Source organism: Tamandua tetradactyla, chromosome 1, assembly GCF_023851605.1.
Source record: "Tamandua tetradactyla isolate mTamTet1 chromosome 1, mTamTet1.pri, whole genome shotgun sequence".
NCBI lineage: Eukaryota > Metazoa > Chordata > Mammalia > Pilosa > Myrmecophagidae > Tamandua > Tamandua tetradactyla.
Window position 1 is genome coordinate 54,726,466 of NC_135327.1, and position 16,497 is coordinate 54,742,962.

Here is a 16,497-nt window from a genome sequence, read left to right on the forward strand (position 1 = left end):
GTAGTAGAGGAAAGAGGATAAAATGTAATAGAATAGGTAGGACTGGAGGTGCCAGTGTTGGGCAGTGAGGCTGTTATGGTATAAACAGGTACAAGAGGAAACCATTTCCTAAGCATCTCTGCATTCCTGGCACCCAGCACAATGTTTGACACATTTACTACTCAATAGCTATTTGTTGAGTGAATGAACAAAGGCACTCCTTTAATTATGGAAAGGAAATTGCAATAGTGTCCCTGGTAATATGATGTACAATTGATAACCACAAGGCAACTTGTTTTCAATGAGGTTCTAATGAGGAATTGAAAACAAGAATAAATGATTAAATAAAATTGTATATTCCACGCACCAGAGTGGACTGGAAACATACATCATAACTGGGATCAAGCACTTGTGTTTCAAAATAAATGGTAAAAAGTCTGATGTTCTCTTTCCTTGATTATCTCTTCATAATAGTTCTAAAAGGCTCAACTTGGCTTTTCTAGACATTGCTTTTTTATATCGGATCAATTGAAGCTAAATCAAATTTAGCATTTTTGTGGTTTTCCCCTTGAAAGGAAAAGACTCAAATCCTTGAGCTTGGAGATATAGGTAATTTGTTTTGTTGCTTTGTTGTGAAGGCTTCCACTGGAAATTTTTATTCATCACCAGGTTCTGTGTATAAATTATGCATCTGGAGCAGCCCCAGGTGCGTGCAGCCTGACACTCAGACATCCACAGTTCTGAGCTGAGGAGCAGGCAGAGCCGTCTGTGTGAGTCTAGGCACTGAGCAGTGCATGAACTGAGAAGATGGGAAGACTCATAAATGAGTGCATTTACCTCCTGTCAAGCTGCCCAGAGCTCTAAAATATCCAGATTCCTCACCTTTTACCTGAGACCATTGTAGCTCACGGTGGTTAATGATTATCAGGAATTCTGACCAACAGTTATAAGCATATGTGATTAATGGGGGAAGTGGAGAGATTATTTTGGAGTTTCCAGAAGCAGACCCTGAGATAAAGATTCAAATGCAAATAGTTTAATTGGGAGGTGAGGCCAGGAAATGCTGGCTCGGGCTGTGGGCAAGTGAGACAGGAAAGGAAAGTCCTCAATAAGAATGTGTCACCAACTGGGTACTCTGGATGACATCCTCAGAGTTCTCCCACCGAGGGGCAAGGGCACTGGAGTGTTTATATCCCAACTTACTTTGAAGGGGTGAACAGGCAGGGAATCGAACCCGGGTCTCCAGCATGGGAGGTGAGCATTCTATCAGTGACCCACCCATGTACCCAGATATACCAACTTTCATCACTCATCTTTGAAAGCTGCTCTTGGAGAATTAATTCCCTAAACTAATGGCCTGTCGTGTGACTGTGTGGACAGGGCAGACTCTGGCGGTCAGAGAGAGCCAGTGCCAGTTGGCTGAAGCGTGCGCTGAAACGTGAGGGCCGAGGAGCAGGAACTAAATTGCATCTCTTCAAAAGAGATGCAATTTAGTTACAAGTACTTCTCAGGAATTTCCTGAGAAATGGTTTCAAATACAAAAGAAAAAAAAAATTGACTTTGAATCTCAGAATTTTTTTTCCTTTTTCTTTTTTTATATTTTTATTATTAATATTATTTTTAGATATAAGAAGAGCAGAAGAACTGTCCTTGTTAAAGCCTTCTGGTGACTATTTTAAAAAGAAGAAGAAAAAGGACAAAAATAATAAGGAGCCTATAATTGAAGATATTTTAAACCTGGAGAGTTCTCCCACAATTTCAGGCCCACCAGGTAAGATTCATGGCAGTTGTTTTGTTATTTTAATTCATGAATGCAGAATTTCTTATAACTCAAAAAGAAAATGCACCTTTCTTTCCCTCCCTCCCTTCACATTTCCTCCCTGCTTTTCCTTCCTTCTTTCCTCTCCCTTTCTGTCTTTTCTCCCCCAAAGGGATAGAACTCAAATTACAGGATTCCTATGATGTAGAAAGAATATCCAATTAATTTTAGGACTAATAAAACTTTTTTCAAACTTTTTTCCCAACAAGATATGCTTGATAACTCATTATTTTAATTGTATAAATCATGCTGATGATGAATGCAAAACTTGAGTGGAACCTGCAGTGAACAGGGGGCAAAACCGGGGAAACATGATTCAATCTCTAATGGGGAAGGAAGTTAAAAATTCTGGAAAGTTATTCTTTTCTTTTTATATGAAAATAGAGAAATCTCTACCTTGCTTGCACTATCGAGGATTTTCTTGTAGAGTATATTCCAGTGAAGAGAATGAAAAAGATTATTTGCATTTCCCTTATGTGAAATCATCAGTAGTGGTTTGATCAATAGTTGGTTTCCATATATTATGCACATGCATTTTGTGAGTTCTCTGGGTCTCAAATAGTACGGAGACTCCCTACTGAAATAGGAGACTTTTGAATTAGGTCCTTAACATTTTTTGGAAGCTTTACAGCCTTTGAATTCCCAGGCTTTCCAGGAGATGAGGGTATGGCCGAGAGCTTTATCTGTGTGTAACTCCTCTCGCCACATGTCATGATTCTTCTGATTATTTTAAATGGTACAAACATTTAAGTCCAAAATCCATTTACATATAAGTCGTATTAGTACTTTTCTAAAGCTCCTTCCCACCGGAGTCTCATGCCATCGTGTGTGCTCTCCTTTGTCCTGCAGTAAGTCCAGGTTTGTATAGTAAAACCATGACTCCTACCTACGATCCGATCAACGGCACGCCGGCCTCGGCCACCATGACTTGGTTCAGCGACAGCCCTTTAACCGAACAAAACTGCAGCGTCCTCGCCTTCAGCCAGCACACCCAGTCGCCAGAAGTGCTGGCCGAAATGTACCAGCCTCGGTCTCTCATTGATAAAGCCAAATTTAATGCAGGGTAAGGACATGCTCGATTTTATTTCTCTCTGAACTGATTTTGACATAGCTGTGCAGAGGTGGGGTGGCGGGGGATGCTTCCTTTTATGTTGGTATGCCTCCGGACCTGTATTCACAGGAGAGTACAGAGATGTCAGCCAGGACCAGATCTTACAGGGAATCGAACGCTGTCAGCAAGTTCGACTTTTCGTTGGTGAGCAATGGGGAGCAAAAGGAGTGGTGTTTTGACTGATAGTTTAGGTATATTTCCTGACATCACTTCAAGCAGAGCTCTAGGGCTTGCTCATTAGGAAGCCAAAAGAGAGAACGGGTGTTGGGCAAACAGTCCCAATCCCCAGCAAATGGGTGCTGATTTTAACAACAAACTGGGGAGAAAATGAAGCCTTTGGTCATTTTAGGACGCTTAAGAGTATGACAAGATTTGTGTCCCGCTAAGTCGACCCTATATGAATATTAATTTTTTGCCCATACAGGGCAAAGCACATTTACTGGAATGTAAAGCAGTTTGTAGATCAGCAGGGAAAAGCCACGTGGGCCCACCCAACCCATGCTGTCCTTTGTGGAACACCACTTCTCTCTTTCGGGTTCTAATGAACCAAATCCTCAAGCAGTGATTGAAGTGAGCTCAGAAAAAAACATCCAGATGGTTTCCCAAATCACCATTTCTTGCGCTTGCCATTGCTCACCAGAGTCAACCTTGTAAAAAGTATTCAGTGGCCCATAAGGGCTGGCCCTTGAAGCATCCCTGTGTCCGGCTTGGATCGCATGTTCCCCATTCTGCACTGGGGCACACTCAGTGTTTGTGTCACTCCTTGCCTTCCTTTCTCTTCTACTGGTAAGTCCCTTCTTGTTCTTTACAGATTGTCTCATTCTCAGATGTCACCACTGAAGTTAAGTTACTTCCCTACAGTTCTGTTCTAACACTTTGCTTGTCCCAGTGTCACCCTGTTCCTTTGTTATGAGGCTGGGTTGACCCCACTGGGCAGTCAGTCCCTTTAGCCTGGAGATTATGTCTTGGTCATCTTCCTTCCTCAAAAAGCCCTAATGGAATGGAAGTTTGTGCCATTTTTTCCGTGGTATTAGGTGACAATCATCCCATCTTGTTGTTTTTTTTTAATTATGAAATATAGCATATATACAAAACAATAAATTTCAAAGAATATTGTAACAAGTAGTTATTGAACAGGTTTCAGATTTTGGTATGGGTTACACTTCCACAATTTTAGGTTTTTCCTTTTAGCTACTCTAAGACACTGGTGACTAAAAGAAATATTAATTTAATGATTCAGCAGTCATACTCATTTGCTAAAGTCTATATTATAACTCCACCTTCTTCTTTGATCTTTCTCCCAATCTTTAGGGGTATTTGGGCTCTGCCCATTCTAAGGTTTTCATGTTGGAAGGGGCTGTTGATAATATGGGATAGAAGAATGGGATGGGAGATGGGATTATTTGATGTTCTGGAGAGGCTGGCCCCACTAGGTTTCAGGACTTATCTGGCCGAGGAACCCATCTGGAAGTTGTAGGCTTCTAAAAAGTAATCTTAGTGCATGGAACCTTTGTAGAATCTCAGGTAGAGCCCTATGTGTTCTTTAGGGTTGGTGTGAATGATTTGGGTTTGGGTTTGTCAAATCATAGTAAATAGCAATATCTAACTTGTGTAAGAGTAGCCTCCAGAATAGCCTCTCAACTCTATTTAAACTCTCTCAGCCACTGATATCCTATTTTGACACAATTCTTTTCCCCCATTTGTTCAGGTCATCTTGTTTGGTTTTTAGTTTTTACTATATATCCCTTCACCATTATCCAATTTTTATTTTTCTACTCAAGAACTATGCAGTTCAATACAGGAGCCACTAGCCCCATGAGGATATAAAATTTAAATTAATCTAAATGGAAATGTGGCACTGGCCACATTTAAATATTCAGTAACCACCTGTGGCTAGCGACCACCATATTGGCCAGCAGAGAGAGAGAACATTTCCATTCCTGCAGAAAGTTCTTCAGGCTACAGCGCTCGAGACAGTAAGAGAGAGCCCAGCACTGGGACTGAAGCACCCGGTGTAGTGGGAGAGGCTGCGTGGGGAGTAGAAGGTGCAGATTCTCATTCTGGCTCCACCTCGAGGCACCTGACCTTAGACAGATCATTCAACGTGGCCGGGACTTAGTTTCCTCATCTGTAAAACTGGGATAATAAGAACTTCCTTGGCTCCTTCACAGGGTTACTTTAAAATGTCAATGAGAATATATATATACATATATACAGGACCACTTTGAAAACTGTAAGATAAAATGCAAATAGAAGCTATTATTACATGATCCCCTTGCCAGCTTTTGGTTATGTTACCTACTCTGATTTTATTTGAAAATAGATGTATTTATGCAAAATGGATTGACCTTAAACTGCCCCCTTGCTTTCTAGTTGGCTGGACTCCTCACATTCTCTCATGGAACAGGGTATCCAGGAGGATGAGCTACTGCTGTTACGGTTTAAATACTACACTTTCTTTGACTTGAATCCCAAAGTAAGATCCTTTTTTCTCTTCATTCTTTTTTTATTTTTGAATGTGAATACATGGAAGTGTGAAAGAGTCATGTCATTACCAAAATTATGGTTCATTTATTTGTGTGGTGCTTTGTTTAGCTCTGTAGGGTTAGACTGATCAATGTATACTGGTCTCCAAATTTCCATCTTTTAGTTTCTGGTTAGTGTGCTCAACTGTCCCTGAGTCAGCAGGGGTCTCTAGGAGTCTTTTAGGAAGGGCTGCATGCCTGGCCACATACTCACTTCGCCTGGCCATTCTCAGGAAAGAAGGAACAACTGGAGTCCTTACCACTTAGAAAGGAGAGGAGCTGTCAGGGCCAAGGTTAACGGCAGGTTCTCATGAACAATCCAGGACCTCAGTGAAAACAAGAGTCCCCCTTGCAGCCCCTTATAAGTCTTCTGTGATGAGAAAGAAGGATTTCCTATTTAAATAAAGACCTCAGCTGGGCACCAAATCCCATTTTAACTGCACATGTCCCACCTGAAATTTATCATAACAACTAATGAAAGATGAAATCAGTCCTCAGAACTTTGATACCAATCAACCTGGGGGTTCTGTGCCCCATGCACATGACAGAGCCAATTCTCTGATCCGGGGGTTTCAAACAGAGAACGAGTTTATTGCCAATCTTAAAGCACACAGAATAAGAAGGCCTGTGGGCCTTTAATCTGTCTCGCCAAACTGAAGAAACCTTCAGTGTTTTATAGCATTCAAATAAATGCATGGAGCCTTGCTGATGATAATGAGTAAGATGGTTTGAAATGACGAGGTTAGAGATGGCCTAATTACTGAGCACGTGCAGATTGGCAACTGCACATGTCAGGATGACTATTCTAATTTGCTACCTACCGGAATACAATATACCAGAAGTGGGACAGCTTTTTAAAAGGGAAATTTAATAAGTTGCAAGTTTACAGTTCTAAGGACATGGAAATGTCCCAGTTAAAGCAAGTCCATAAAAATGTCCAAATTAAGGCACCAACAAGAGGCTACCTTCACCCAAAAAAGGCCGATGAAGTTCAAGGTTTCTCTCTCAACTGGAAAGGCACATGGCAAACATGGCAGCATCTGCTAGCTTTCTCTCCAGGCTTCCTGTTTCATGAAGGTCCCCCAGAGATTTTCTCCTTCTTCATCTCCAAAGGTCTCTGGCTGGAGGACTCTCTGCTTCTCATGGCTATGTATGTCATTCTCGTCATTCTGGCAGCTCTCACAGATCTCAAAACTTTTCCAAAATGCTTTCTCATTTAAAGGATTCCAGTAAAGTAATCAGGACCCACCTGGAATGGGTGGAGACACATCTCCATCTAATCAAGTTTAATACCCACACTTGATTTAGTCAATCTCCATGGAAATAACCTAATCAAGTTTCCAACCTATAGGATTGGATAAGGACTAGAAGAAACAGCTGTCTTTACAGAATGGGATTAAGATTAAAATGTGGCTTTTCTGGGGTACATAAATCCTTTCAAACCAGCACACCAGCCACCTCCAGTCAGTACTAGCTTGGTCCAGCAAAGATAGCTTAGGAATCAGGGTTATCAGCTCATGTTACTTCATTAATAATACTTAAGGAGTGTACGTGCAGGATCAGACTTCAGAGTTGCAAAACAAGATAAGAAGATGCAAACAGGGCCAGTGACCAGTTGTCTCGTTACTGTCCAGTTACAAGGTAAAGATTATGTAGTTTCAAAACCCGGCACCAGCATCAAAGAGACAAGGCATCTGGGTTACACGTCAGCGAGTTACAATAGTTATTGTTGTAACAATACAACAATATCTGTAATAGTCAGATATTGCCTTCTGACTATTTCAAAAGGTTAACATACCTCAAGGCTGTATTACAGTAAGCTATAACAGTTACTGGTTTTTCCTTCTGACTCTATTACAATATATCAGAAGTTTAGTAAGTGCCTGAAATACAATTTATTGGACTAAAACACATCTATTAATTTTTTGGTTACAACTTCTGTCCCTTCCTTGCTCCTTTCATAGAACTGTGAGTCAGAATTTAAATGACCCAGATGTAAAAATAGGTAAATTGGTAACCAGTTCTCTGAGTATACAGGGTGATTTCATCTTATTGTTCCCATCCCAGTTTTATCCTTGTTGCTATTTTCATTTGCTGCTAGGCACTTGTCCAAGGAGCCTGCCTTGGGTCAGTTTTTCCATAGACACTTTTTCTCATCTATAGCAGTATTTCAACCTCTTGTGTCACTGCCTATTCCGGTCCTATTTTTAAGTCCGGTCTTCAGAGGTCCATCTGGGTTCCCACTGCTTTCCTGACTCATTGTTACTTCAACATTAATCTATTCCCTGTAAATTCTGCATTCAAGCTTCTGCTAAGTCTTTGCTTTCAACCCAAGTTAATGCCTATGAGCATCACTGTGTCAGGAGTGTATAGTGAGTGCATAATGAGTGAATCATGGCAAAAGGGCAAATTTTGGCTCTTCTTTTTGATAAAACCTTCAGGAGAAATTACTGTACTATTTCTCATAAGCAATTTGTTTGCTTTTTTTTTTAAGGGCGCTTTGAATTATTTAACTGTCCAAGTTTACTCTTTTTGCATTGCCCGCTAAAAACAAATTTTATAAATTTTCTATAATTTTGTTTTTAAGCCCAATTAATGACTCTACCCTTGTCTTTCCTTGCTTAATTTCCAGTTGCTTGAAGCTATGTTGGTGTGTGCTATCTATTCTAATAAGCTGCCTTAACTTTTTTCTGGAACTAGTTAACATAAATAATCCTTGCCCATGTGTATTCTGATTACTCGGGCAGTAATTTGGCCCCATCTTATCTATTAAACTTATGTCCCGTCTGTTGTTTATTTATTCATTCATTTATTGAGCAGCCACAGTATGCCAAGAACTGTGTCAGATATTCAGAGCCCAAAACTGCCATGTAAACACTTAATAACAGATGGTGAGTGAGTTCAAGGATAATTATACGTTCAGCAAACCATGGAAGCACAAAGGAGAATGCTATAAATTCCTCAGAGAGTTTAGAGAAAGTGATAGTGCTTGATTGAGGTGGGTACTGAAGGATGAATAGGAGTTCATAAGCTGAATTAGAGGTGAAAGAGCATTTTATGAAGGCAAAGCGAGATGTGCAGAGTTGCAGACATATGAGGAGATGGTTTACCCAGAGCTGCAGTGGTTGAACTTTGCAGGAGTGTGAGATGTGGGAAGAGAACACAGGAGATACAGCTGAAGATGCAGAACAGTGAGAGAGGTGCATGATGAAGGGCCACTGTACTGTGCTATGTGTATCCACACATGCATGTCCCAGTTAGAATGGGTTTCTACATTCTCACTCCTGTTCATCCATTAATCAAAGGGTTCTTAAACCTTTCTGGTCCATGGACTCCTTTACAGTCTGATGAAGCCTGTGTACTCCTTCTCAGAATAACTTTTTTTGGTGTTTTTTTTTTAATAATGACTATATTGAGATATAATCCACACACCATACAATAGACCCATTTAAAGTATTCAATTCAATGGTTTGGGGAATGTTCAGAGTTGTGTATCCATCTGTTCTAGTTTGCTAGCTGCCAGAATGCAATATACCAGAAACGGAATGGCTTTTAAAAGGGGGAATTTAATGAGTTGCTAGTTTATAGTTCTAAGGCTGAGGAGATGTCCCAATTAGACAAGTCTATAGAAATATCCAATCAAAGGCATCCAGGGAAAGATACCTTGGTTCAAGAAGGCCAATGAAGTTCAGGGTTTCTCTCTCAGCTGAGAAGACACATGGCAAACACAGTCAGGGCTTCTCTCTGAGCTGGAGGGACATATGGCGAACACAGCATCATCTGCTAGCTTTCTTTCCTGGCTTCCGGTTTCATGAAGCTCCCCGGCAGGCATTTCCCTTCTTCATAGCCAAAGATCACTGGCTCGTAGACTCTGCTTTGTGACTATGTTATTCTGCTCTGCTCTCTCTGAATCTCTTATTCTCCAAAATGTTTCCTGTTTTATAGGACTCCAATAAACCAGTCAAGACCCACCCAAATGGGTGGAGACCTGTCATCACCTAATTCAGTTTAACAACCACTCTTGACTAAATCACATCACCCAGGGAGCTGATCTGATTACGGTTTCAAACATACGGTATTGAATAATTCTACCTTTATGAAATGGGATTTTGATTAAAACATGGCTTTTCTAGGGAGCATACATCCTTTTAAACCAGCACTCCATCACCACTATCAATTTTAGAATATTTTCATCACTCCAAAACAAAACCCCGTATCCATTACCAGTCATTCTACCCCACATCCCCCAGGTCTCTAGGCAACCACCAATCTACTTTCTGTCTCTATTAACTTACCTGTTCTGTACATTTCATATGCATGGATTCGTACAATATGTAGTAGGATTATAAAATAAAAGCATTATACTGAACTACGAAAAATTTTCACAAATGGATATTGTAATATATGGGCTTCTCAATCAATTGAATAAACACCAAGATCTAGCATCAGGTCTAACGACTACTATAATTTTGAAGTAGTGATGAGTCTGAGCATTATTTCAAGACAACAGAAACAACTGTGATGCAATAAGCAATATCGGTGACTCTGTCTGTCGCAAAGCTACATGTACTAGGGTTTGTTACCTACATTTGGGATGGAAGGAAATGATAACTGTCAGCTAGAGGTTGGTGCAAATGAAAATGTCATTTTCATCCACGCTCATGAGCCACCTTAATTCAGAGTCACTTCATTCATACCATTACCAACCGGGATTAGTAACTTGATCCCACATTTTCTGCCTGCTACATTTACATCTGGCATAGCTTCTATTTTTACTCAGATTGAACTTTCCCTTCTCTGAACCACAACTGAATGCAACTCAATTTCAGGATTCACATTCCTAATCACACCACATCCTGGATTGTCTCTACAAATAGACAGGTACCACATCTGACACTTTCTTTACCCGCCACCACCACCAAGGATGCTATGGAAGTCACCTGCTCAACTCCCATTGGGATAGCATAAGCTGGCTCTTGGAGACCCTCCCAGCAGTTTCTTTGCCAGGAGATTCCCTGTTAACTCCCCTGCTTTGGCAATTGAGCTTAATGTTGAAAAGAAAACAGCTCAGTCATTTACCCCTGAAAAAAAAATTAACAGGAATATTGTAAGTGACTCTACAGTCAAAGAGAGCCTCCGAGTAGGGCAGATGATCAGTGTAAATATCAAACATGGATGGGGCAGCATTAAATACATGTTTGTCAAAAACCTGGATGAAATAAAAGGAATTATACTTCCAGAAGAGGGAGAGGCCACTGAAGATGAGAGTCACTGGGCTGTTGTAAACACTTCGGTCAGCAGCCTCTGTTGCTGAATGGGTCCAAAGTTCTCTCTTCATAGCCCGTGAAGCAAAGCCTATTTGATTCTAACAACCGAACAGCGGCTGTCAACCCAGAAGTGACAGGAAGACACCGGCTAGTGAGGCATGGCTTTGGGGCTCAGGAATGATGATCCCCAACCACTTTAGAGTTGTGGAGGTACTCCACTTCCTCCCCTCCTGAAGTTAGGGTGCAACCAATAAAGCCACATTTATGGTATCCCTATTATGCACTGAGTGGTTAGGGGTATGCAAAAATGTAAGGTGTAATTCATATTCCTATGGAACGAACAATAGAATCAGGAAGTGAAAGGCAACACCCATGAAATGACAAGCATGTAAAGGACCCCACAAATAGGGGTCAGATTATACAGTGCAGCCTAGGGGGGTCTCTGGCTGGGAGAGGGAAATGCCGGTGATGGACTAAAGTAACACACACCGATTAAAATCTCAAATATATAGAACTACTAAGATTAAACATTTTAGAAATAGTCACATATGAAAATACAAACTCCAAATCCATTAAAAAATAGATTGGTACTTTTAATAATAAATGAAGTTATTCTGCCTAGCAAAAAAAAAAAAAGATAAAGTTCAAAAGTCTTTGCAACATACATGACAAATGAAAGGTTAATTTCCTTGAAATAGAGAGAACTCCAATAACTCAATAGAATCCTGGGCAAAGGATGTGAACACGAGGATCACAAGAAAGGAAATGCACATGTGTTTTGACCTTATATCAGATTGGCAAAGATGAAAAAGTTTCACCTGCTATCCTAGCCAGAGTGTGGGAAAACAAGCTCCACCATTTACTGCTTAAAGGTCAAAGTACAACTGTAACCTCTACGGAAAGGCAGTTTGCAATATATATATTAAAATTACAATTCTGCATAGCTTTGACCAACAAAATCATTCTTAGGTATTTATACCACAGTTATATTCCCACATGAAAATTAATATGTATGTACTCAAGGACAGTTTTATTACATTATTTATGGTAGGAAAACATGATTGGAAACCACCTAAATGCCCATTCGTAGGGAACTGGTTAAATATATTATGGCACACGCATGTAATGTCGTTCAAAAGAATGAGCCAGCCCTTTTTTGATATGGAATGTATTCAAAGTACACTATTCAGTGAAAACAAAGCAAGGTGCAAAACAGTCCATAGAGAAACTACTATTTGTGGAAAAGAGGGAAACTACTTATTATACACCCTTTTGTCCTTTTTTTAATTCGTTCAAAATGAACTCATTTGTTGTAGACTCTTTTGTCCCTTTTAGATGCAGTAAAAATCTATGAGTATTAAAAAACCTTTATCTAACTCTGATAGTTAATAGTATTTTTTTTAAATGTTCAGTGGGGGAAAAACACATCACACATTTAATAAGAGGTCTGTATGATACTGAAAGCTTGCTACCCCAGCTAATAGGGAATCTTAAGTGATAAGATATTAATAGTAACCTTTCTGGAAAGCATGAAAACTGTAGGTAGGCAGGCTTCGTTATTTGTTTGACGTGGTGGTTGCAGGGGAGGCAGGAGTGGGGGTGGCTTGTCACTGAAACGAGTATATGGGGAAACCAGGGACACAGGAGGGGAAGTGGCAGCATCCATGTGTTTCCAGGCTGGCATTTCTGTTTTCACTAAACCATGAGATGGAGAATCTAAGGCTAAGGAGAAGGCGTGGGTCGCCAGCCCACTCAGAGAGTCTGAGAGAGAACAAGATCAGTTAAGTCTCCTGTTAATGACCCTGAAGTCTGGGGGATCTGAATGCCCCAGTGCCTTGCAGAGAATATGAATAAGCCTCCAAAGAGGAAAAGCCAAAGTTTTGGGAGCAATCAAGTGAGAAACAGGCTCATCTTGTATCTAGTTATGACATCCTGTTCTAAATCCTGTTTCTTTCTTAAGGTTGACCTGTAAATGTAGGTGATTGTTTCTGAACCGATATTTGAACCATGAATTGTTTTATTTGGCTGGGGGGGGGGGGGGCGTAGTATATTCAGGTCTTCAAGATTTGATTAACTTTTTAAAGTCTTTTCTGCCTGCAGTGAAGAGAAAAGTCTTATTGGGTGACTGTACTTACTCTTACAGAAACCTCTGCAGTATTAGGATTGTAGAAAGACAAACATGCAGCCAGGCAAAGATAGGGCACTACAGCTTGCTAATCCATTTCAAATTGCAGTCACTGTACATGCTACTTAAATGTCATCTTTAAATTGTGAATTATAGCAGTGGTCTTGGGGGGAGGATTAATTGCTTGTTTTTTTTTTTATGAGGTGTACTGTGTATCTATGTTTTAGTTGTCATGCTCTTTACTGCAGTGTAATTTGCACCATAAAATTCACCTGTTATAAATGTGCAATACAATGACTTTTAGTACATTTGTACAGTTGTGCAAAGATTTTGTCACAATCCAGTTTTAAAACACTTCCACCCCCCAAGAAAGCCTGCTCGTGCCACTTTGCAGCCAATCTCTGCCCCCAGCCCTAACCTCAGACAACCACCGGCTGCTTTCTGCCCCTAGTTTTGCCTTTTCTTGAAATCTCGTATACGTGGGAGTCATACAATATACAGTCTTTCAGGTCTAGAGTCCTTTACTTTTGGCAGAATGTTTTCAAGGTTTATCTGTTTCGTTACATGTGTCAGGAGTGCATCCCTTTTCATTGCCCAGTGTAGCCCCGTCAGTGGATAGACCATAATCTGTTTGTCCATGAACCAGGGAAGAATGCTTAGAGTGATTCCAGCTTGGGACTGGTAAGATAATGCTGCTGTGAGCCTTTCCTCTCTCAGGGGATGCATTTTGGTTTGTTTCTGCAGGTTTCTGGGCTAGTTCCCGGGGTGTTCCGTGACACCCAGCACAGTTCACGAAAAGTAGACAGACTTCCTTCTGATTCTTTTTATTCCAGCCCCCAAACGGGTATTGCTTTTATCTTCCTTTCCCAGCAGCTTCAGAAATGCTGCAAAGGAGCATTCCTGTGCAGCTGGTCACACACCCCACAGATCTGAGAGCAGTGCTGTTTGTTGGTTTAGGCTTACTTCGGATTTTTACATTTCCCCATCACCTGTATTTCTTAGTATGCGTAAGGTTAAATAAGTGCAAAAGGGGAAATAGACTCCCACTAGTCAAGCCATAATGAATCTGTTTAGGTACTCTCAGTATCTCTCTATTCCCTCTCCATGTTTTCTTCAACATTTTTCATGTATTTTTTTTTTTACTGTGAAATGTAACATATATTCAAAAAAGCAGTACATTTCCAAGTGCATTTTAACAAGTAATTATAGAACAGATTTTAAAGTTTGGTATGGGTTGCAGTTCCACCATTTTTCATTTTTTCTTCTAGCTGCTCCAAGACACTGGAGACCAAAAGAAATATCAATACAATGTTTCAGCAGTCATACTCCTTTGTTAAATCCTATCCTCTCTGTTATACTCCTCCTTCTCTTTAAATAGCATATATACATGAAAGCAATAAATTTCAAAGTACATGGCAACACTTAGTTGCAGAACAGATTTCAGAGTTTGGTATGAGTTACAATTCCACAATTGTTTTTATTTCTAGTTGCTCTAAGACACCGGAGACTAAAAGAAATATCAATATAATAATTAACCCTACCTTCTCTATATAACTCCGCCATCACCTTTGATCTTTCTCCCCCTCTTTAGGGGTATTTGGGCTATGCCCATTTTAACTTTTTCCTGTTGGAAGGGGCTGTCTATAATATGGGATAGGGGGATGGAACTAGCTGGTGTTCTGGAGAGGCTGGACCTCTGCATTCAGGACTTTTCTGGTCCAGGGACCCATCTGGAGGTTGTTGGTTCTGGAAAGTTATCCTGGTGCATGGAACCTTTGTTGAATCTTCTGTAATGCCCTAGGTGTTCTTTAGTATTGGCAGGAATTGTTTTGGCTGTGGTTTGGAAAACCTTGTTAAGTAGAGATTTATCACTGAAGCATGTGTGAGAGTGACCTCCAGCGTACATTTATTTTTTTAAAAGAATATAAGTTCTTAAATGTATACTCACTGTTAAAAAATAATCAAATGTTAAAAAATATATATTTAGAGTAAAAATGGAAACTGGTCCTATGCCATGACCTTTTTCTCTCCCAGAGACAGCCACACTAACAGCTTGACCAACCATCTTTGCAGTCTTTTTCACATACATTTATAAACTTATTTTTGAACAGATTTTCATGACCTTTTTCCATTCATGAATGGGATCATTTATTTGTTCTGTGGCTTCCTTCTCTTTACTTCATGATATATCATGGCTATCTTTTCATGTCAGGGAGTATAAATCCAACTCACTTTTTTAAACCACTGCTTTTTAATCAAAGGAAAGGCTACACCATATTGTACCCAGACCTGTGATATATTGCTATTTCAAAAAATGTGGTGAACATTCTTTTAAAAAAATGTTTTTTATTGTAAGATATAGCATTTATACATAACAAAGAAAGAAAAAAGCAAAAATTTTCAACAGGTGGTTACTGAACAGATCCCAGAGCTTGTCATGAACTACGATTCCACTGTCTCAGATTTTTCCTTCTAGCTACTCCAAAAGACTGGAGGCTAGAAGAAATATTAATATAGTGAGTCAGCAGTCAGACTCCTTTGTTAAATCCTATTTTCTCTGTTATAACTTCTCCTTCTCTTTTGATCCTTCTCCCAATCTATAGGGACCTTTGAGCAATGCCCATTCTGACTTTTTCATGTTGAAAAAGAGTGTCAACACTAAAGGGCAGGGGGATGTAATTAATCGAAAATCTTGGAGAGGCTGGTCCCTCTGGGTTTCAGGATTTATCTGACCTAGGATTATGTGTTCCAGGAAGACAAACCTAGTGCATGAAACCTTTATAGGGTCTCAGTTCAAGCCCTAAGTGTTCTTAAGAGTCAACAGGAGTGATGTTGGTTGGGTTCAGCAAACCATGGCAGTTAGCACTAACTGAAGCTTGCATAAGAGCAGCCTCCAGAACAGCCTCTTGACTCCATGTGATCCCTCTTGGTCACTGATGCCTTATTTTATTACACTTCTTTTCCCCCTTTTGGTCCAGAAGGTGCGGTCGATCCCAGGATCCCATAGTGCCAGGGCCACACTCATCCCTGGGAGTCTTGCCCCACATTGTCAGAGGTATTTTCACCCCTGAATGTCATGTCCCATGTAGGGGAATAGGGCAATGATTTTCCTTGCAGAGTTGGGCTTAGAGAGAGAGAGGCCACATCTGAGCAACAAAGAGGATTCCTAGAAATAACTCGTTATGAGTAGTCTTAGCTTCTCCCCTACAGAGATAAATTTCTTAAGAGCGAGCCTCAAAATGCAGGGCTTGGACTATTTTCTTGGGAGTCCCAGTGGTTCAGAGGGTACCTGGGGTTTCCCAGATGAGAAAGTTTGATAGTTTCATTTATATATACGTATATATTTTTTTCCTCCTTTGGACCCTCAAGGGACATTACCAATACTTTTTAATTATCAACCTACCATAGTCTGAAATGTGTGTTGGTATTATATTAAGCTATATAGAATTACAAGGCTTCATTCCCATTCTGGACTGCACAAGTTTCGGTTGTTTAAATGAACTATCCAGACAGGTTGATTTAGATTATGTTTTACACAAAATTTAGGTTCTAGACATAATAAACCTCTCTGCCTTTGGTCTCTTATAGCAGCTGAAGGTCTAGAGAACATATGCTATCTTCTTTTACTCTGCATCCTGATTTATCTTAGACCCAGCCAGAGTGGCTTCATT

At 40.2% G+C, this 16,497-nt stretch overlaps 1 protein-coding gene across 5 annotated transcripts in view; it reads left to right on the plus strand.

The window, feature by feature from the left end:
- Positions 1-16,497, plus strand: part of FERMT1 (FERM domain containing kindlin 1) — a 144,933-nt gene that overhangs the window by 97,084 nt on the left and 31,352 nt on the right. For 4 of the 5 annotated variants that reach the window (XM_077115920.1, XM_077115928.1, XM_077115913.1 and 1 more), the window contains 3 exons: positions 1,604-1,750; positions 2,648-2,861; positions 5,283-5,385. In XM_077115920.1, the coding sequence (XP_076972035.1) occupies positions 1,604-1,750; positions 2,648-2,861; positions 5,283-5,385 (464 nt within the window). Of the gene's footprint in view, positions 1-1,085; positions 1,234-1,603; positions 1,751-2,647; positions 2,862-5,282; positions 5,386-16,497 lie in introns of those variants that run through there. The other variant, XM_077115946.1, reaches the window with a different exon arrangement.